This window comes from Alexandromys fortis, unplaced genomic scaffold (genome assembly GCF_014885135.2).
Source record: "Alexandromys fortis isolate MF-2015 unplaced genomic scaffold, M_Fortis_MF-2015_v1.1 scaffold_11, whole genome shotgun sequence".
NCBI classification, from domain to species: domain Eukaryota; kingdom Metazoa; phylum Chordata; class Mammalia; order Rodentia; family Cricetidae; genus Alexandromys; species Alexandromys fortis.
The window spans coordinates 1,322,489-1,345,349 of NW_026067912.1; the positions used below are offsets into that span (position 1 = coordinate 1,322,489).

General features: G+C 48.7%; 1 protein-coding gene across 1 annotated transcript in view; it reads right to left on the reverse strand.

Annotated features, from left to right (window-relative positions):
• Adam19 (ADAM metallopeptidase domain 19) overlaps positions 1 to 22,861 on the reverse strand; it is an 86,139-nt gene that overhangs the window by 25,234 nt on the left and 38,044 nt on the right. The window contains exons 5-9 of the mRNA XM_050138661.1: positions 19,792 to 19,868; positions 9,809 to 10,001; positions 9,115 to 9,180; positions 4,652 to 4,723; positions 1,580 to 1,746 (exon numbers count right to left, since the gene is read on the reverse strand). Of these exons, the coding sequence (XP_049994618.1) occupies positions 1,580 to 1,746; positions 4,652 to 4,723; positions 9,115 to 9,180; positions 9,809 to 10,001; positions 19,792 to 19,868 (575 nt within the window). The remainder of the gene's footprint in view (positions 1 to 1,579; positions 1,747 to 4,651; positions 4,724 to 9,114; positions 9,181 to 9,808; positions 10,002 to 19,791; positions 19,869 to 22,861) is intronic.

Sequence of the window (22,861 nt, forward strand, 5' to 3'; positions counted from 1 at the left end):
GAAAAAGATAGAGATTTCAGGTGAGCGCTGAGAGAGTTGTTCCCCTGGGACAGGCTGCCCCGCTGTGCACTGACCCCATTGACATTCCCAGATTATTCCCAAAGGGGTGAGTCTGGTAACCAGCCAACTGGACAACTTTTAGGGTACCACACCTCTTATTTCCTCTCAGTCGCTCCCTCAGTAGCACAGAGGAAAGGTCACTTTGCCCTCACAATGTGCCCAAAGACTCCGAAAGGAAGAAGGCAGGGCCTGACCAGCTGTGCCCCATTCTTGATTCACAAAGAGGGGTCAGAGGCAGGAGTACAGGGGAAGGGTGGGGCACAGACTGTGGTGCCCCAGTGAATCACATTCACGTCCACCGGTGACCAGGGGCCCAGGACACCGGTGGCATGCATCATAGGGGCAAAAGCTGGGAAGTTGGGAAGCAGCTGTGGAGTTGATGTTTCAGTCCTCAAATCACACACAGGCCAAAGAAACAGCTGCGTCTCTCTGGGAGCCTCACAAACCACAGCTGGGGGAGGCCTGAGCTGCTTCCGCCTCTGCTCTTCAGTGACGGTCCTAACATCAGCAGCCAGCTTCGCCCCCCACCCCCAGTTTAACATATCCCTCTCTCTGTGGCACCCAAGCAGAGCAGGCAAGGAGGAATAAATGGATGTCTGATGAACGCCTGCTTCCTAGACTCACTAGATAATGAATGAAGGCCCACTAGTCATTTTACAAACTAACACTCGGTTCTGGAGAAGCCTACTGTAAACAGATTCAAGGTGTTCTAGAGTTCAGGCCAAATGTCTCCGTAAACAAGGACTCGCTCAGTGAGTGGATGGTCCTCAAGTGACCACTCAGGTTTTAGGGACAAGTAAATATTGGCAATCCCAGTTGCTATGAGAGGGTAAATTAAGGTATCAGGGTTGGAATGACTGTTGACTCGGCTGTGTTCAAGGGAAGGAGCAAAGGCTCATTATCTATGGGCGTTTTGGTACGGCCACCTCAAATTGCCCTGGAAGGCCAACATTGGTATATACCGACCCCCCTTGAGGGGCTGTATTCTGTTCTCTCGGAGGCAGTTGAAAACTCAACACAGCCCTTGGCCAGAGCTTCCTCCCACCAAGCCTTCCCATGAGGGTCCTACAGTCTGCCACTTGGCCCTCCCCAGGCACTCAGCCCTGAGACGTTTGGAGAAGCATGAGAAGGAGCTGGGGGCCTGCACCCTGAGGTGGTGGTGGTAGGGGCAGCTGATTCGCTAGAAGAACGTTTGTGGCAGGCTGTCAGCTGTGACCAGGAGTCATCCACGGCCCTAGTAGACAGTCACGTGCCTCAGCTGATTATGGGTGAAGCTCATTTTCTCACACGGGTGGGAAACACGTCAGAGGGCTGTTATCATTCTTAGACTTTTTTAACATTTTCGCAAGGCGTGCTGGGTCTGAAAAATGCCTGGTTAATTAGCCAGGGAGCAAGGGAGCTCTTGCACAACTGATTCTCCCCCTGGGGAAAGACTGGGTGAACTTCGTACCCCATGGCCGGCAGAATACCCCTTCTGCAGCCAAAGCTGATGCACCACTACCAGAAAAGGCCTACTCACGTGATGAGCTGCGCATTGTCGTGGCTCTTCTGGGCAAGCAGCTTGCGCCTCCAGCTAAGAAAGGACCAGAGGGTAGAGTACGGGTTCTCGGAAACTTCACACTTATCCCCGTGCGTCCACACCTCCAAGCCCACGAGAGCAATCCGGATGTTCAGGGATCGGTAAAACTGCCAAGACACAGAAGGGCCAGGTCCTCTCACTGCCCAGACTAGGAGCTCAGAGCACAGCCACTAGGGTCACTGTCCTGCCCCTGGGGTCAGTCTCCTGCCACTGGCTCCAGGAAGAAGCAAGTAAGATCTTCAGAGAGATGCATTCTGGTGCCCAAACTGGAGTATCTTGCCTTAGAAAACACTGAGGTAAGAAGAGAAAGGAGGGGGAAAAACCCCCACCCATCAAGGGGTTCTTTAATGATCTGACCTTGATGCTACTGAGTCAGTGACCGTGTATGTTGTATGTACATGTGTCCTGTGTGTGCGCATGTACACGTGGAGCCCAAAGGTCGGTGCTGGGCCTTCTGCCATTACTCTCCCCACTTCACTGAGACAGGGTCTCTCACTAAACAAGGAGCTCATTGATTCAGTCTGGCTGGCTTGTGAGGTCCAGGGAGGGACCTGTCTCTGTCCCCTAACTCCCCCACCAGCTACGGTTACAGGCACAATGCCACTGTGGGTGCTGGGACAGGAGCTCCTTATGCCTGCCTAGCAGGCACTTTATATACCACGCCAAAAACAACAGGAAAAAAAAAACCTCTCGTGTATACAGAGGCCACAAGAGGACAGATTACATCAATCAAAAGGGGGGGTGTCCTCAGCTAAAAATAATAACTGGGGCACCACTGTGTATCAGGTACTTTTCATGAGCAAGGCAAGGACTCGGGCATAGAGAAGTTAAGAAATTCGCCCAGCATCTCAGCAGGAAGACTCTGAAGCCAGGATGAACTGAGATTATACCCTCAGGGCCCTTGTGACCATTTGCTGCTGGAGAGCTGGGATCATACAGCACATGATCTATATACTATATATACTATAATATACCTATACATACACACACATACATCTCGATCCTTCACTTGTCCCTAAGGGACTGCAGCCGAGATGGGCTCCTGATTGCATCTTGTGCCACATCAATCCTTATAGAAAGCCCAAAGCATCTGGATTGGCTTCACTAAGGAGTGTTTTAGGGAAGTGAACTTGGCTTTGCTTACAGTTCAGGGAAAAGGCTGTGGATTGGGCTCCTGATTCAGCACATGGGTATCTCCCTTCCAGTTTTAGTGCCACGGTGTTCAAGCCCAGGAGCTGGCTCAGCAAGTTGCAGAGGCGCTCGCTCATGTGCCTCACCCTCCTGGGAGCGATTAACTTTGTGTGCTGGGAGGGAAGTTAGAGGCATCTACGCATGGACCATCCAGCAAGGCGCAGGGCTTCCTCCAGCACCTGCGGGGGGGTCTGCAGCTACCTTCTGTCCTACATCTTTCACTTTGGTTGCTGCTGTTTTGGATTTGTTTGTTTGATGTGTTTACCAACATACCACTTCCATTTTCCATCAGTGCCTAGAGGTAGGTTCTCACCACCCAGTACAGGAGGAAAATTCCTAAAGCCAGCCAGCCAAGCCCTCCAGTTCCCTGGCCTCCAGGACAATGGCTGATACACAGGTGGCAGAATGACCAGCTTCCTGTAGCCTCCCCTCCACCTCCCGGGGAAAACACACTTTCCCAGATGTTAATCTGGATGTATGATCATTGAGATGCCATTGCTGCTGAGGTAGGAGCTGGATCTAGGCCCCTACTATGCCCCTAGAATCTTTCCCTCTAGGAAAGGCCAGTGTTTGACTTGCACCTGTTACATGCCAGCGGCCTGTTTCCACAGCTGATGAGGACGAGGGGGTGGGGGTGGGGGGAGTACAAGGCTGAGAACTTCCCGTTTAATGACTTCACAGTGACCACATTTGCATTTTTCAGCCCTGAATGTTTAAAACTTTTATGGGTCAACAGCTGAGCCATCTCTCCAGGCCAGCAGCTGGGACCCAGAACTTCTAGCAGGCCAAGAGTTTTAAGCCTTCAAGTTCTACAGTGTCCTGAAATGGTTATCAGAGCCTCAGAGAGACCTGTGACCCAAGGGCTGAGACTGTAGGTCAGTGACAGAGCACTTGCCTTGGATGCATGAAGCCCTGGGTTCAATTATCAATACCGCCCCTTCTCCAGCCCTCGAAAGGAGGCACGTAACCAAAGCGCACATCGAGGTCTACTTTCTAAAGTCCACACTGTTGGACTGTGAAGAGGAGCTCTCATGGCCATGTTCCCTTCTCTGTGATTTTGGGATGGAATTTGCTTTTACATAAAATACTTCCAGGTCTGAGATTGTCCTGTTTAGTGCAGCTCAAACCTCTGCTAATTTCCTAAGTGCATGTTTTCAACGATCCTGACCATAGAAACAGCCATTTGTAGTCTTCCTAGAAAAGGGGATCCTCAGACCGTTTTACATATCGATCCTAGACAAATGGCACCCTGACTTTTAAAGGTTCTATGTACCTTCTGGGCCAGACCCACTTCAACCCCTCCTAAGTCAAAGGAATGCTGGGCTTTCACCTAGAAGGAACTCTTACACACATCCTCAAAGCCTTCCTAAATTAGGCTCTTCCTCGCCCGAAGTTCCTCAAGAGCCACTTGAAATGTGAGGAAGGTCAGAGGGACAGGGCTGAGGGTCTGGCTGCTGTTTACTGCTGTCTACTTCCATCTGACCTCTCCATGGGCAGGGGCATAAGATCTCATTCTTACAGATTCCATCAGAAAACCATAAAAATAACTGAAAGCCACTGAGTGAAGCCAATGCTTGTACTTTATAAGTTAAAACAAAGCAAAACAAACACCCATACAAACTGACAAAATCCAAACACTCAACCCAAAGAAGTTGCTTTCCAGTCAGGGTTCTGCAGTGCTCCCCTCCCCTGCAGCTGTGGCACCGAGCACCCCTTCATGGACCTGCTGGGGGTGCCCAATTCAGCAACGAGGTATGACCTCCTGTCCTGCAGACCGTCTCAGGTGCCACTACCTCCCCCAGAAAGCACTCCTGGTCTCACCTTATCAACATAGTTGGCGATCTCCATGAGCTTGTGTTTGGTGGCATCCTGGTCACGCCGATTCTTCTGAAACTAATCAGGACAAACAGAACCAGGTGAGACCCTCCCACGGCTCTCATCCAAGAACCGTTCTGGGACCCGTATGTGCTCTTACCCTCCTGTCTTTGGCGTGCAAGCATTTTTAGGCAATGGTGCTTCCCACAGTTCACCAAGGATAGAACCTGACAGAGATCCCGCTTGGCACCTCCATCACCAAGCTCAAGACAGCACATGGGGTGGACCCAGTTATCGTCCTGCAGCCCTTCAAGTAAGTCCTGTTTTCCTGTGCTATAAGTTACAAGGCCTCTGGCTAACTGCTTAGTCAGAAGAGGGACGGACGGATCTCTCAGTTTGTTCATCACCCCACTAGGAAGCCACCCTCCTACATCTTACAGAGCTTTCCTGCATGTGATCAGTTAACCCTGATCTAATGGTTGCTGAATGACTATGGATATGCTGTTGTGCTTAGCACAAAGCGGGAATACAAATGCTACATGGTGACCCCAAGACTACAGGAGCTTCCACTACAATGGGGGAGAAAGCCAGAAATAAGCACAATGACAGATCCTCGAGGTACGCGATTGAAAAGAGGTAAGAAACACACTGAGAACTTGCACAGAATAACTGCGGAGGAGGGCCATGACAATGTCGCACAGAGGGTGCCGCCAACGGGACCACGTGGCATCAGCAGGCAGGTGCTGGCTTACATGCCATTCCAACTGGCATGCCTTCTGTAATGTCTGTGAAGTCAGACATTGATAATCAAGCACAGGAGAGAAGATGGTGCTGTACTCGATTAGAATGTCTGCCTTGAGTCCCAAGAGGGGGTCTCCTATTTACCACTTCTGTCTGAAAAGAACAGGCCTCTTTTGCCTTCAATAATGAAGTAAGGAAATCGTTAGATAAGATTTCTGACGATTGTAAAGATAAAAAATTGAAAATTGTAAACTCCCGGCACCCCAAATGATGGACGTCCCTGTCTACTGCTGTTCTTACACAGGGTCTGGATACCCAGTGATTCACTGTAGGTAGCCACTGTGTATGCTCAGCCTCAGGCTCCCCCATGTTTCCTCCCTCCTGCTCCACATGAATACCCAAAGAAGAAAAAGAACAAACCACTAAATAAAATAAAACCCCCAAGTGTTTGTTGGGCAAGGGCTGTGTCCCAGCCCTCATACAAAGAAAGGCACCACTTGCTTTTCTCTTGTAGATTCTAGGTTATTCCTTGACTTCCTTGGGACTGTCACTCACCAGAAGAGAACCCCACCGCTATCCTTACCTCCTACAGAGTTAAATTCTAGGACCCTATTGCACAGACCTTTGCGGAATGTTTAATCTAGAAGTTTCCATTAGGAAGACTTCCCGGCTGCTAAACTGGCCCTGTGGCAGAGTATTTCCATTCATTTAGTAAATATTTATTAGAACACAGCAATGAGATTTCAGGCCTCAAGATAATTTAATCCTGTCCTCAAACAGTAAGGCCCAATAAGGCAACCATAGCTAAGGCAGTGTATCATGTTTCCCAGAAGATTCTGGAGCAGGGTTTGGTAAGCTTACTCTGTAAAGCAACACAGAGTAAACATTTTTCATTCAGCATGGCAGACCACCTGGTTGGGGACCATAACTACCCGGTTCCGCTTGGTGGACCACAACTACCCAGTTCCGCTTGGCGGACCACAACCACCCAGTTCTGCCTTGGGGGCTTAGAAACTTCCAGGCTACCATAAACCAAAGGTTGTGGCTCGCCTCCAGTATACTGCTCATAGAAGCATGTGGTAGGTTCACATGGCCATGGCTAGAGTTTACAACCCCTGGTCATGAGAAAAATGTGTCTAGGTGTTAGACTTTATGGGACGGTATGTGAGCTTTCCCACATGCCTTGCATCCTTCTGGTACCACCAAGTCTCTTAAAGGTCTCTGTCTACAGCCCTTCTTTCCCCTTCTCTGATATGAACCAGACTCTTTGCTCTTACATTCTATTTCACCTGATGAATGAGCAAATGCCCAGAACCACCCAAAGAGCCCTCTTACACTCGCACACCTATGGAATGGATACGGTCAGAAGCTTCCACCTAGAACTAGGCAGAGAGCCGCTACTGGCTCACTTTTACTGCGGACAGCTCTCTAGACACGAATACCACAGCCTCAATTCTCGGCACTTGCTATCTCACCCAGAGACCCCCGTTCACTGCCGTGAGTTCAGAGCCCAGAGGAGAAGGCTGCTGTGTCTAAATCACAAATACGGCATCCTTCCCATCATTTATCCTCCCACAGTCTCAGATTAACTACCAGGAATACATGTCTGCCTGCCAATTCTGGGGCTCGCAAATCTTGCCTGGCCTATTGCACCCCAACACGAATCATTCAAAGCCTAAGGCTGAGAGCTGTTCATGACCCCGAGAACTGAGAAAGCCCCTCGCCTACCAGGAAGTTAAGAGTGACAGCCCTTAGCAAAGCGGGTACAGATGCCTATGCTGCTGATGCTTAAGGTGCACCCTTCTACAACATGAGATTCTCTGGACGGCCCCATGGTCATGAAGGCACCTTCTAGCAGACACGTTTCCTCCCTGGCTTGCTGTGAGTCTGGACATCAGGAAGCTGAAGGCTCACCATCCTCACCTTCTGTGACTGCTGGAGATTCACATGCAGTGGTTTTTAAAACCCTGCACCAAGGACCCACTGGGCAAAAGGGGTAACCCTCCTCCTTTTAACTGGGACAATGGGGTTCCTAGGTGCAGAGGACCTTTATCTGATCAAAGGTTCTTGCATCTTGGGAAAAAATGGTCAAAGACCTCTGTTTCAGATGGCACTGGATGCAAGGCTTAACTAGAGAACCATCCTGGGGGAAGGTGCATCGCTTTCTCCCGGCAACTTTCAGGGTACAGAGTGGTAAAGATGATGGTGTGGGACAGGGCTGAGTGGGGGGCCTTCGTCACTGCATTCCCATTCACCGGGCACTCTGAGAAAAAACAAAAACTTGGGGACCCACCCACCTATAGCTGCTGGAGGAAAAACAAAATAATGCCAACATCAGTTCAAAGGCTAAACTCTTCTGAAAGTGACCACAATGGTCCCTCCCTTGAAAGCCCTTTACCTCTGCCCAGTAAGCTCCTCCCTTTCTTTAAGGAGCTCAGGGGCCATCTCTTCCTACCTCTAAGCACTCAAAGGCAGCTCTCAGACTTGGGTTTGAATGCTCCCACCCAACCCCGGCACTTCCCCTGATCCACACTGTGGGGCTGTGGAAAAGGCAAAGTCACCTAGGTTGAGGCCTCTGGGAAAGCCGTAGTCCCAAGACAGGGGACCTGAGACAGAGTGATGAGCTCCGCCTTCATGGAAGACAGAAAGTTCTGGTTAAGTGTTCAGCCAGGTCACAGAAGTCTGCTTGGCTGTGGTTGTATCCCAGCATGATGTGGGACTTGAAGAAAAACTTGGTTAATGGAAATATGGGCCCCTATACCATATTATGTCGGCTGTTGGAAGGAAACAGGACTCCTCTGATTTCGGGATAATTCTCTTTATATCTGAGCTGTCACCATTAACATCGCCACCTCCCTCAAAGAGGCTCTCCCCAGTCCCCTGTGTGCATTCTAGGCATCGCCGAGGGACCATTTCAGCGGTTCTTGTGCTCTAGAACTACAAGGGTTTTGGGCTTCTGCTCTGAACTCCAGAATAAGGAGCTGGCTCAGGCTGTAACCTGATGCCAAGCACTGTGCCGGAACACCATAGTAGAATCAGGAAGTCACCCAAGAAAGTGAAACAAATAATGGAGCCAGGTGTGTGGGTGTCTGTGAAGCCTTAGGGCCTGTCCCATTTGAGGGATCTGAATTAAGGGGCTACCCTGCTCTATTAGGCTGGTGGCTCCCAAGATCACCTGCTATGCATTAAAACTACCCCCAAAGTCTTATTAAAACATGGATTGTGGGGTCCCACCCTGACAATCTGGGGTTGAAGGGATCTGGAGCAAGGCTCAGAGATTTGCATTTCTCACGGTTCCCAGGTGCCGCATACGCTGCGGCTCTGGGGACATTTGGGGAACACCAACATGAATATGAAAATAGATACATGTGAGAAAATGGCATCTGATAAGCCACAGGGGAACCTGCTACCTTTGTAAAACAGAGGTCTGCAAGATTCTCTGAAGAGCTACAGACTATCCTAAGAACAAATATCAGAACCCCCTCTAAGTCACGCCTTTAGTGTCCACACTAAGAGCTTTCCTCAGCTTCTGGTTATGGTTGATTTCTTTTCTCCTGACTGTTTAAAATGGCTAAAAGAGCCCTTGGCCAGATTTAAGGTCAAGTTTATACAATAAACTAGAAAAAGATGAACGCGTCCACCTCTCGGCAAAGCAGCCTCAAGAGAGGGTTTTTTTGGTTTTTTTTTTGTTTTTTTTTTTTTGCTGAAATCCACAACTGACCCCTTACCTCTGAGTAATCAGCCACCAGGTACAGTTCCACGTACTTCATGGACTGTAAGTCTTCCCGTTTCATCTAGGGAAGACACAGAAGCAGATCAGTGCCGTAGAAACGGTTGACTCCAGCTCATCCCCAAAAAATCTGCTGAGAAACCATGCTGGTTAATAAGCTGTGACCTTCTTTTAACTTTAGGGGTTAGGAACAGTCCTGGCTGCAGCCCACCACCTCCATCTGCAACTGGTTATTGCCAGAGGACTTTCTGAGCCATGGGATCTAATCTTATTTTCTCAAAAACCAAGAAGGCAAACTGGCTAGTACAGGCAAAATCGAGGCCAACAACCCACGAGGGAACGTGCCGGCAGCTTAGTTCCCAAACAACCTTGAGACCACAGGTCTCTGTTTTCACTGTGAACAAAAACCATTCTGTACAGCAGATGAAGTGGCCATTCCAAGAGCGGAAGTAGACATTTTTTTTAACCTTATACAGCTTCAGAAATCAGCATCTCAGAGCATTCTATACACAGTAGTTCTCTTATGTTGGCGTCTCACTAAACAATCCCAAGAAAGAAAGGGCGAGGGGCTTTTTCCTCTTTCTCACCAATCCTCCCACAATTTAGAAGTACTTCTGGGACCAACGTAAGGGTGCACAGAAGGGACAAGCTCAGATCAGTCTGCCAGTTCCAGCGAGGACCTAAAAACTCACTCTGCGAGGTTGCTTTTTGGTCTGCTGTGTAAACTGAAGGGCCCAGTCCTTGGAGGTGGGCTCGGAGTGCTGGAACCCACAGTTCCCCGGGGGCAGCTTGAGATGTTCAGATCTGTAAATACGGTGCTGGCTGTCATTGCCAGGGACAGGCTCGATGATGTAGCTGAGGTTACTTCTCACTATAACCAGTCCTCTGTGGATAAGAGAAGTGGAATCTCCAGTCAGTGCCTATGGTTCTGGAAAAGTCCGTTGCATAGGTTCATATGCTAGATGGTTCTTCACTTTATAATGGGCCATGAACCCTTCTGTGAAGGCCTGAGGCAAACGCAGACTCTCTAAAGAGAAACAGACTTGTGTGAAATGGGGCACGGAATCTCAGAGCACTTGGACCTCCCTGAACCATTACGGGGCTTTAGACTGGGACTCCTTAAAACCTCTAAATCTAGCATGACATATGACAACCATAGGTTAACACTTTAAAGACCCAGGAAAAGGCGATCAGAGAAAGCACAGAGGCCTGAGGCAGAGGTTACCGAGGTTCTAGATTTAGCTCTAAGGCTCAACAATCGCACACTCCCCAAGAAACATCTTGTGTCACCCTGAGCCTCCATTTCCTCAACGCTAAAATAAAAATGGTAACGTACTAACTCATCAGAGCTCTTGAGTGATTAAATAAAGACAAGTGTCCTTGTACCTGGAAGCCAAGTGGTACTTAAGGGTCAGCATTCCTACCCATCCCAACTGTCCCATGCTAACAAGGCAGCTATCGCTCACTGGTGAGGTAATCTCCTTAACTAAGAGCATGTGACAATCTTTCACCCAGGACGGAACTCAAGGATGTGTGCTGAGTTGTCTAATGTCTTCACTCACTGAGATTGCACGTGTTCTAATTATCATCTAAACCCACAGGATTCTTGCTGTTGGTATCCACAGGGTCCAGACTCTCAAGAAAACAAAACAAAACAAAAACAAATCACAGACATCCCAGACTGTATATAAAATACTATGTGATTAGTGCATAGCCTATTCATGTCTTCCTAAATATTTTGTAACCTCTAGATTCTTATAGTGCCAAATAAAATATAAATGCTGAGGCTGGAGAGATGGTTCAGCAATTGAGAGCACTTGCTTCTCTTTCGGATTGGTCTGAGTACCCACATCAGATAGTTCAGATTGCCTATTACTCCAGCTCCAGGGGACCTGATGCTCTCTCTTGGTTTCCACAGGCCTTGCACACACATGATGCACATGCATATACTCAGGCACACACACATATACATTAAACAAATAATTTTTTTTTGGTTTTTCGAGTCAGGGTTTCTCTGTAGCTTTGGGGCCTTGTCCTGGAACTAGCTCTTCTAGACCAGGCTGGCCTCAGACTCACAGAGATCTGCCTGTCTCTGCCTACCAAGTGTGCCACTGCCGCATGGGTGAACACTTTTAAAATGAAAAAAAAAAATCTGTTAAAGATGTCATATTGTCTGGCAAATAATGACAAGAAAAATATACATGTTCTCTACAGAGCTAGTTCCAGGACAGGCTCCAAAGCCACAGAGAAACCCTGTCACGAAAAACCAAAAAAAAAAAAAAAAAAAAAAAAAAAAAAAAAAAAAAAAAAAAAAAGAAAAAAAAAAGAAAAATGTACATGTTCAAGAAAACATTTTTTTCCAAGAATATCTGATGCACTGTTGGTTGAATCTCCAGAAGTGGAACACACGGGCAAAGAGGAACAATGGTGTTCATGGTTGTTGGAAAGACAGCCGTTCTCACTATGCATCTGGCACCGTGATAGTTGTTGAGGATGGCAACATGAGCCAGCCACGGTGCCTGCTCTGCTGAAGAACAGAGTGAGCGGGGAGTAGTCACTGTGACTCAGGGCCTGTCATCAGCCCTGGCAGACACCCATGGATGAGATGCAGCTGCTTCCAGGGCTGCCCTACTGAAGCCTCTGGAGCTGTCTACATTCGGAGAGCACTTACTGCCCGTGGCTTCACAGCAATCAATGGAGGCAGGGCGATGCCCAAGGGACAGCTCCGTTATCTCATCTGTTCAGATCTATGATGCTCCAACCTTCCACTGTGATGTGGGAATGAAATAAGAGCAATGGTCTGCGAATTATGTGTCACATGGCTAGTTATGTCTCAGTAAACCATGTCTAAGGGTGGACGGGGCCCAAATGCCTTCTCTGCCATCTTATCTCCTACGGAAAGGGTATCCTGCCACAGTCAGGCCAATCAGGCCGTGGCTAGTCACACTTCTGAAGAGTGTTCCTGGCATCATCAACCATGGTCAAGAGTAAATGTGTTATGGCCTTTGAACCTACTCTCCAAACCGCCACCCTCTATCCAGAGAGAGAAGCGAGACAGCCAAGTCATGGTTCTTGACTCTGGGATAGATGAACCAGGACTGAATCCACAGGGTGCTGGCAGCATGTCATTTAGGCTCCCATCCCTTAGAGCACTCCAAACCAAAGGCATCCTCAGCTCAGCTCTGGCACCTGAGTGGCAGGGCTTACCAATATCCACCCGCCTCTGTCCTCCTGGGATGCATGGATGCCCACCCAGGTTCCGTCCTTTAGTAAGAGCTCATGACTCTCTCAGGAAAGACATCACAGACTCTAGTGGGCAGTAGACCTTTCCTGACCTCATCCCTCGCTGACCTCATGGCAGTACCAGGAAGCCTGTCAACTTCCTGGCTGCCTTCTGGCTGACACAGCAGCAGTCACCTGGCCTATGGTGAGATACCTAAGGCGTTCCCTTAACAGAGAGGATGGAGGGCAAAGAGCGAGGGTCACAGCCACTTCCCCAACTCCACACAGGAAAGGGCAGAGACCAGGGCGACCTAGGCATCCTGTTTTCAGCTGTCTCCACATCCCAGCTGACCAGGGCCTCTCCCATCACTCCAGTTTCCTCTGAATGGCTACAATGTTGGCCATACAATGAGGTGGACCACAAACCAGCTGGTGCTCCTGTGTGCACCAATATTACACCCAGTGAGTGGAAAGTCACCCACAGGAATCTGTGAAAGCCTGAACAAAGGGCCACAAGGTATCACGTTGATTTGCTGTGATATGAACAAGCCCTTGGCCAAAGGGTCAGAGGTCAACAGGAACTTGGCAGCAGGTTGGGTAATAGTCATCATAGTGGCTATAACTTTTTGAGCTTCTCTATGGGCCAGGCACCAAGCTGATGAGCGTTTTATTTCTCATTCCAACTTATCTGACCCTTACAAATATTATTCCCATGGTACAAATGGAAAAACCTACATTCAAGATTAACTGACCCACTGAAATTCACATAAGTAGTAGAGTTAAAAAGAGGGTGAACCTCAGTATTCTGGTTCTACGCCCCACAACCTTCACCCCAACCTCTTACTGTCTTTCATAAGAGCCCTAGAGAATGGTTCAGAGAGACACACACGCCCCGTGTGCATATATGGCTATAGGTGATGGCACCAGCAATTCCCCTCTGATGTGAGGCCAGGCAAAAAAATGCAACTGGCTTTATCTGTGGAATCCCAATTCCTGGGAGAGGACAGGAAGCACTGGTCCCTGCTCCTCCTCAGACACTGTTTACTGTGCACTAACGAACCACATGCCCCACAGACTGACATGTTAATCTCTCTTCATTCCACACCACGTTATAAGGCTGGCAACATCATGGAGCACACTTTATCAATGAGGAGTCTGAGGCCCAGGAAATTAGAATCGGAAGCTTTCACCTGGGGCAAAGGACTTCATGGACACATTCTTTGTTCCTTTGGGCTCTGTACATCTGCCTCCACTGGCAAGCTCTCCACCTGCGCTCAGAGATCCCAGGACCAGAATTTCCAAACTATCCACTACTCTACAGAAGGTACCCAGGCTATCCCAGGAGACTCAGGCCCAAGTGTCTGTACTTAGTCCCACGGGCAAAGCTCTGAGACAAGCAGAAACTTCGGTCAGGAGTCCACGCTCTTGCCTGTGTTTTCATGGTGCTTGAGCAACTGCCTCAAGAAGTAGGAAGTCTGAGCATCTCAAGGTTGGGACAACCGCTGAGGTTATCCCTTCCAGCAACAGGATTCAGCAGCCCCTTCCCTATCCCACCCCACTACAGCCCTTGGAGACTGACCCCAGGAAGGAGCAGGGACCTTCATGCAGGATTACTAAGAGCTGGAAAGGTGGTGTCACGTGCCTGGCACTGTCCAGCAGACTCCAGCCTTGTTGATGGGGACTCTCTCCTGCCACCAAGCCACAAGTCACCTAGACGCCCCCCCACACACACACACAGTCACCCATCTTTTAACCTAAGAGCCTCAGCTGATTCAATTTGCTAAATGTTAGCTCTGGCAGAGGCAGAGATCAAAAGTGGGACCGAGAGCCCAAAAGGCAGAGGGCCAGGATGCTACTCTCTAACCTATTCCTCATCATTAAGAGAATGAGAAACAAAATAAATCATAAAATAAGATCATATAGAGGAACCCAGGCAGGCCAGCCAGTCAGGAAATAATAGGTTCAGGCTTAACCCACAAATCACTGCAGGACTTACTCAAATAAATCCTTCAAGACAGGAGAGAGGAGCCACTCCAGAAGCTGTCCATTAAACACTCTGTTGCACATCCACATCCGGTCATAGAGAGAGACCCTAAGAGGCAGCAGCCCTGCGGTCCTGCTCCCCACCACTCTCCCAACCTGCACCCTCATTAACAGGTCACAGGGAACTTCCAAGGCATCACAGGGAGAAGAGAGGCACCTGGTTCTGAGTTCCTGCTGGGATAGAGGCAGAGCGCAAGCAGCAGCGAAAACAGTCAGGAAGGAGACATCCTGGATTAGGATCCTGGCTCTGCTGTCTCTCCCAGAGCAGCTGTGTTAACAGTCTAAAGGAATCAGATGGAGCTCACTGACAACCAGGGACCATTCTCCAAGAAAGCTAGGAGTCCTGGAAGTACGTTGTGCAAATGAGATACAAAACATTTTGTTGGGAAGCTGTTCCGCTCGCAGTACCTGACGTGAGGCAGGACTGTTCTAGCCCCTGAGGACACAGCACAAGCCAACCAAAGATCTTGCTGTCAAGGAGATGGGGCTGATCACCTAACGTGAACCCACCAATGGCATCAATATCTCTGCTCTCATCTTACAGGGCAGAAAACTGAGACTTCAGGAGTATATCAGCATTAACTGGGGCTAGTGAAATGACTAAACGGGTAAGGGCTCTAGCTACAGAAACCTGGGCTAGATCCTTGGAAGCCATGATAAGATGGAAGGAGAGAAAAGACTTCATGAAGTTATCCTCTGACCTCAACATGAGCACCTCCCCGCACCACACACACACATACTTATCGTATACAATAATAATAAATAAAGTCATTTTTAAAGGACTGTGTTAGTTGGCAGGTATGTGTTCATGTGGGAAACATATGGAAGCAGAGGACAGACTTGGGAGTTGTTCCTCTCTGGTTGTCCATCTTGAATTCTTTTAAAGACTAAGTCTCACTATGGCCTGGTGCTCACCAATTAAGCTATGCTAGCTGACCAGCCATTTGCATCATCATACCTAGCTTTTTTTAAAAAAAAAAAAAAAAGTCGGTGCTGGGAATTGAACTCAGATCTTCGGACTTATGTGACAAGTACTTTACCAACTGAGCCGTCTCCCCAGCCCTAGTCACCAGTTTTTAGACTCAGAAGGGTCTGCCTCTGGAGACCTTGTCACAGTGTAAGGGTCCTGTCATCCAAGGGCTTATTCCAGGATGAGGCAGGTGATCATCATGCAGAGGAAAGTCATGGCTTTTGGGGGAGGACTTCTTCCTGCAGACTCTGCTGCTCCTCCTCAGAGTCCAGGGCTTCCCAAGATAAAGGGTACTTTTATGATCTAGTCTACTGAGTTTGAGAAGTGAAGAAATCCCAGGGTGGGTGGGGAAGTTGCTCAAGAGACACTGAGTGAGTTAACAGAAAGCCTGAGGCAGATTCTAGGTTTCTCATTTCCAGAGTCAATGACGGTTCTGGACTGAGAATCTCACCAACCCTGCTATCCACACCCTTCCCAAGCACTTAGCGAGCTATTAAGATAGAGTGAGGCCCAGAGGAAGGATCGGACCAGTCTGGCCAAGGTGAAGACAAGGGCAAAAGTAAGTGTGGAGGACAGAGCTGGTGGGGTGTCTCACCACCAGGAAGGGGAGTGGCAGAGCACACTCAGGGCCCTGGAATGGCAGTGCTGAACACATTCCAGTCCACGGCTTGCGCATTTGGACAAGTTATGCCCCACCCAACCTCAGAGTCTCTGCTTAGAGCACAGGATGGGAGTCCAGGAGCCGGTCAGCCTGGTAGGGTCCCGGATGTTGGATGAGAGAAACACTGTGACCATCAAGCTGACCCATCAAGCAGATCTAGGGGGATTATTTATTGTTTATCATTGAGAGGCTGTCTCTATAATTCAGCTCACCAGACTTTAATACATAAGTATTCACGGCCCCGTTAAAGTAATGGGACAGATTCCTATGCACCTGAGACTTAGTTCCGTGTCGGAAACATCACAAGACTGGACTGCGTGCTTGGGATGACCTCACTTGTACATAGTAGACAATGCAGGTCCATTATGTACACCCGAACAGTGACGTGAACAAGAATGGGTTTGGGCGGAAGGATGGAGAAGGCAGAACTTTAGTTTTTAGCTTCAGTCTTGTACAGTTTGGATGTTTAACCCTAAACATGTACTCATTACTTAATGACAATTTTCAGTGAGTATTGTCTGAAAAATTAAACAACAACAACAACAAAAAAAAAAAAAAAACCCACCTCCCCAACAATGGACGGGAAACATACAGGTTTAGTCAAAGAAATCACAGCCCCAGTACCAGCTAAACTTTCCCACAAGCGATCATCAGACCTTCCATTTAGTCTGTGGGTTCGATGTGGAGATGCATCTGCACAGGCAGGGTGTTGTGGCGACATTTACAAGACAGGATTTTAGTGTGAGGCAGGCTCGAAGGTATGGACACCTGACACCTTCAATGAAGCGGTGATCCCCAGCTGGGATGCTATGTGGAGATCTCTGGGGGGGCAAGTTCTTTGGACTACCATCTCTCCGACTAAGACTCTTCTACCTCACCATGGACTCCAGAGCCAGCAGAGAAGCGCTGAGCTCTCCGAAACCCTGAGCCAAATCTCCCGTTTAAACTGTTTACTTTAAACACTTAGTCATGAGCGGACTAACACAGATGGTTTGCTGCGTCTTTGATGAGATTCACAGTCACTGATTAACCCAATTCCCAAGGTGACTGGAATCCAAACAAAGTTATAAAACATTTTGTATTATATAGCCAGGTTCCTCTTGCCGAGAGTATTTCCAAAAGAATGCATAGGAAACTGGTGATTTGTGAGGTAAGTTATGAGATACAATTGGGAAAGAGGGGTGAGAAAGAGTGATGCCTCTTATTATATCCTCATATGGTCTTTAACATTTGTTTTTATTTTACTGTGATTGGGTATTTTTCTTTAATGATAAACTGACTTACAAAGTACTCAAGAGAGACGAGGCTCCAGTAACCATTGGGCAGTGGTTCTCAACTTGTGGGTCGCAACTCCTTTGGTCGAACAACCCTTTTACAGGAGTCCCATATCAGATATTCACATTCCGGTTCATAACAGTGACAAAATCACAGTTACGAAGTAGCAACAAAAATAATTGTATGGCTGGGGGTCACCACAGCATGAGGAGATGTATTAAAAGGTCACAGTGTGAGGAAAGTTATGAACCGCTGGTCTAGGCTGTACTGGCTCCTTTCATTTTCCGCCTGAAGAGCCTGCCTAGCATATATCCCATCCATTTTCTCCAGACACAGGAGTACACTACCAGGAGAGATGAATGGTTGCTATGGAAACTCCCCATGGCGATATCAGGCTTCTGGAGCCTTGGGAAGCTATTTGGATTTAAACACTGCTGTCATTCCTGCCTCTGCTCCAGGGACCCAGTGTGGCCGCCTTGCAAGTCTCTGGCTCATAATTTAACCTCGTTCTCTTAGCCTGTGGAAAGAGGAGAGGGCTGGGAAAGAAAGCCATGTAGACCCCACCAGATGGAAGCCTGCAAAACAGAACCACATGGGCAGCTCGGGGAGCTTCCCCATCAGCCCGACTGCTGGGATGACTTACAAGAGGCCAAGCCAAGAGCATTCCCACTGCTCCAGTCCCAGAAGGGACAAAGGAAGAGGCAGAGAGAAGCAGGTCACACCTGCTGGTTCCCTTTCCTCCTTCCTGGGACAGCCGTTGTTTACTTGAGGGCTGCAGGTGGCAGGGGCTGAGCCTATAAACACCACTGAAAAGCCAGTTGGCTTGGCTGGAGGAGGCCACTTGAGCGGAGGATATGAGACCACTGTTAATCACCTCACAGCCAAACCCGATTTCCTGCCTGATTCCCTCGGGCAACGCGCCACACAAATGTGAACCAACTCATAAACAGACATGAGACCTGCGGCCAGAAGGGCCCTCGGTTTATATCTGGGGGCAGGGAGAAGCTAAGTCCTGGAACACATCTTGTGAAGTTCTGCAAAATCAATGAAACACATAGTCGCCACCATACCAATCACTGGTGCCCTGAGGACACAAAATTATAACACCGCCATCTGCCAGTGTAGGACATGGCATAAATTAACAAATGACAGAAGCAGCCACTGATTCAAAGAAGGGGAAGAAAACACCTCCTAACAGCTCCAGAGAGCCACAAGTGAGCCCGCACATATTCCCAATTCTGCCTTTGGTAGTAACACTGAGTAGGCAGTTTATCAGTAGTGAGCGCCTTGCCCCCGGCATATAGTTGGCTACCGCCAACCAAGGATTTCTGGTATTCCTGGAGTTAGCACCCTGAGTTCAAGTTCCATGCAGTGCAGGCCATTTGTGTAGATAAGAGCCCAGATTTTTCAAACAAGCAAGAAAAGATATAGCATGGGGCTAAGGAGATAGCTCAGCAGTTGCAGAAGACCCAGGTTGCATTCCAAGCATCCCCATGGTGGCTCACAACCCTCTGTGGCTCTGCCTCCATGGGATGTGATGCCCTCTCCCACCTCCCACCAGACACGTGCTGCTCTTAGCTCAAACCCAGGTGGTTTGGTTTAGGGACAGAAGGGTCACCCTTTTTCTAAGCATTATCTAGTTGGAATTCTCCAGTTGATTTCTGTCTCAAAAATTTCCTCTCCTTCCTTGCTACATTTCTCTTCCCTGACGTCCCGATTCTGGCTACCCAACCTGAAAGTTCTTCTACCATGGAGTGAACAGATGGGAGGAATGAGGAACGTCAGCTTCAAGTCTACCAACATCTCGTTTGTTTTCTGTCACTCTTTGCTTTCACTTCTAGGATCTCACTGACCCTGGAGGAACTGTCCCCTCATGGTTACCTAACTCCTAGTGAGACATTTTCGCCAGCTACAGTGCCTTACAGTATAAGCCAACCAATAGCCCAGGGCCCAGCTACCATCTTGCCTTGGTTTCTCTCCCTCTGGGTCACAATCCACCTACCCGTGGGGTTGGGTACCAAATGACTTCATGTCCCAGAGCTACTGAAGTTACACAGAGCAGCCACTCCTCAGCCTGCTTGCCAAGCTCATCCACTCCTTCCCTGCACTAACCCACTCGCCCCCAGCTTTCTATCTCCAAACACCCCTGGGCTTTTCCATGCCTCCCCCCATGGATTAGCACGCCTCTTTCTACTGTGATTTACTGCCTGCCAGTTACACCCGATAGACAGCTCTTTATTGATGCTAAGCTTCCAGTCATGGTTGTCTCTTGACTCATTAGCCGTACCATCCATAAATAAGAGAACTCAGATCTTAGCACATCAAACTAGTCATGAAAGGGAAATCCAAACCCAGTGTCTGCATGACAGCTCACAAACTTGGCCCCTGTCAGAGTGTAGACACATGCCCAGGGGCCTCCTGTCCAAGGCCCTTGCTCTGGGTTAACCTTGCCCATCTTCCTGGGGAGTGTACCATTCATCCGCAGCAGCTTCGGGATCTCTTACCTAATTCCCCGGCAGGTGCTGAGCGTGACGCTGGATTCTTCTGCTTCCCTCACAGTCCCATGGTAAAAGCAGTGATCCTGGCAAACAGAAAGTGCTCACGTCAAATGGTGCTGATAAACAAGACCATGTTAACGTCTCATGAACGACAGGTGACAGCTTAATTCCTTACTAAGCCTGACCTTGCAGGATCTTATAACCTGAAAAAAGCTTCCAAGTGACCTCTGTTTGGTTCTTACAGGAGCCTAAGAGATAGCACAGGACAGACGTCTCCGTTCCTACTGAGTAGACGGAAATGCTGAGGCTCACAGGTTGGAGAACCCAGTTTCAGATCTGAAATGTCAGCCTCAGGGAAGTCCCATGACAGATCCAGTTTCTCACTGGTGTCGCCTTTGTAGCTCACTGTCGTCGGTTGGACAGTGTCCTCCTAAAATTCTTATGCCCACCCAGAAGCCCAGAATCTAACTTCATTTGTAAGTAGGGTTTTGATTATGTCATTAAATTAAAAAGTGGTCACAATCGATGAGAATAGGTCATAAATCTAATGGCCTCATCTACCTATCAGATGAAAGGACACAAAAGATATATAAGGGGAGAAACCACCTGAAGACAGAAGCAAAGACGAACGTGATGTAACACAGGACAAGGAGCACTATGGAGTTAGAGGAAGAAAGGGAGGACTCTTCCCTGGGGGCCTTACAGAGAGAGCACAACCCCTTCCAACAACTTGGTGTTGAACAGTTAGCCTGCAAAATGGAGAGAGAACCAAATTCTCTTGTTTTAACCTCCCCATTCACAGCACTTTGTTAGGGCAGCCTCAAGATCTGAGCACAGTTCAAGATGCTTCTTCTCCCCTGAATCCTCCACACCTGGACTCTCCTTCCTGAGACCCTAGCTCCATGACGCCTGACGCTATTCTCTCCATGACGCCTGACGCTATTCTCTTGTCATGGCGCCTGATGCTATTCTCTCGTCATGATGCCTCACAGGCGTCTGGTCCCCCAAAACCAGCTGGAGCTTTCCATCTTTATAAACACCGAGAACCGCCACATGCAGGCCCTGGGCAATGGCTTCAGAGATGCAGTGAGAAAATGGACACACAGCTCTAGTTCCTGGGGTTTATAGCCTTGTGGAAGCAAGTCATTAAGAACCTGTGGTGAATGAGAAATGTACCTCCTCTACCCCCACCACAGTTCAAGTATTTGAACACTTGGGGATGCTACTTGGGTAAGTAGTACAGCCTTGATGGAGGAGGTACATCACTGGAGGATGGGATTTGGGGTTTTATAGCCTCCCCCACCTCCAGTTTGCTCTCTCTGCTTCATGTTTGTGGCTGAAGATGTGATCTTTCAGCCTCCTGCCTGGCTGCCTGCTGCTATACAATTATGGACTAGCCTTCTGGAACCTTAAACCCAAATAAGCTCCTCCTTCTGTAAGTTGCTTCTAGCCATGGTGTTTTATCCCAGGAACAAAAAGCAAGTGATACAGATGTCTAACGCACACAGCTATGGATAAAAGTTTGTGGTAGCAGCAACCAGGAAAGAGCACTTCTACGAGTGCCTCGTGCCCATGTGCTATACCAGACTGTCCCCCTCCCAAACCAGGTGGTCAGCAGTAGGGGTCGGGACGGGTAAATCAGCCAGAACAGAGAGAGGTAAAACTGGGAATAAAGCCAGATTCTTAAAAGGGCTTCCCTAACACCCTGAGACTAAGCGGCAGTCACAAATTCCCAGGCTAGCCCTGCATAACAAACAACCCAAGGGCTTCATCTCCGGAATGTGCTGTTTGCAGTTGTTTCCTTGTGGGGGCATCCAGAAAGCAAACCCACCTATCTGAGTTCGCCCCCCCCCCCCACCTCTAGCCCTGAAAAGAGCTCCGTAATTAAACTGAAGCCGTTTGGCACAGCTAAACCAGCCATACATCCAGGCTCGCACATGGACCAGCGGTGGAAATGACTCCTCTGGCCTCCCACATCTTTAGCCTCCAACCTCAGGAGGGTCATGAGAGTCCACTATACAAAGGAGCTGGCTGGACTGCTCCCTAGCCTAAAGATAGACAGCAAACATTAGTAGCCAGGTTTTCATTAAATTCTTTCACTAAAGATAAAACATGGCCTCGGGGGACTTAAAAGGCCACCAAAAGGGCTGACCCACACCCACAACATTTACTGTTTCTATTCTACATCCTGTTCATCTGAGCCATACAGCTAAGTCAGGAAGCACAAGCCAAGCCCACAGTCCTCTTGGGCTCTTTCTCTGGATCACGGGTACCGTTTCATCCATTGTCAGGCAGCGCTGGTTACCTGCCCATTCCTACTGACACACAACCAGGAGGAGGGACAACAGCAGCTTCCTCTTGGCATCAGAGACTGCTGAACTTTAACCAAGTCAGATTCTGACCTTCATGTGAGCACAGAAGAAAACCACTGTGATGGGATTTCCTCAGCTTGTCATCCCCTAGCACCTAGGAAGGCAGGAGACATACACAGCCTGATCTCTAGCCAAGGGTCCCACTGCCATCAAAGGCCAACCTGTCACATGGCTTCCCTATCTGTCCCCTATCAGGGGAACTGAAGGCAAACTATCAACAATCAAGTACTAGACCTGGTCCTTAAAACTCAATAGTGAGGCCACAAACCCACTGTGTAGAACACTAACATTGAGAAGAACGGTCAGTTCTCCCTAGGAGAGGGAGCCAGGCCTTCGCAAGGAAAGCAGGGCTCATAGACAGTGGAATACTGAGAGTTAAACATTCAGAAATGAAGGCAGAATACTGTCTCTGCTGGTTCCTTCACAAGTAGCGAGAACTTTGATCCAGATGTGGCTAAGGAAGAATTGGACCTCTTCGGCGCTCTGACTGATGGCTGCAGTGTGCACATTCCCCCGTACTCTCTGCAACGGCATGTTCTACAACTGTCATGTGCTATCTATAATGTACAGAGGGCACAAACACATGTGACCAGGGTACCCGTCATTCACTCTTAGTAACTGCAAGTGCTAACAGCCAGCAGGCTCCTACCGCTTGATAACAGTTGCTTATCTGTACTTTAATTCTGATCCCAGCTTTATGAGGC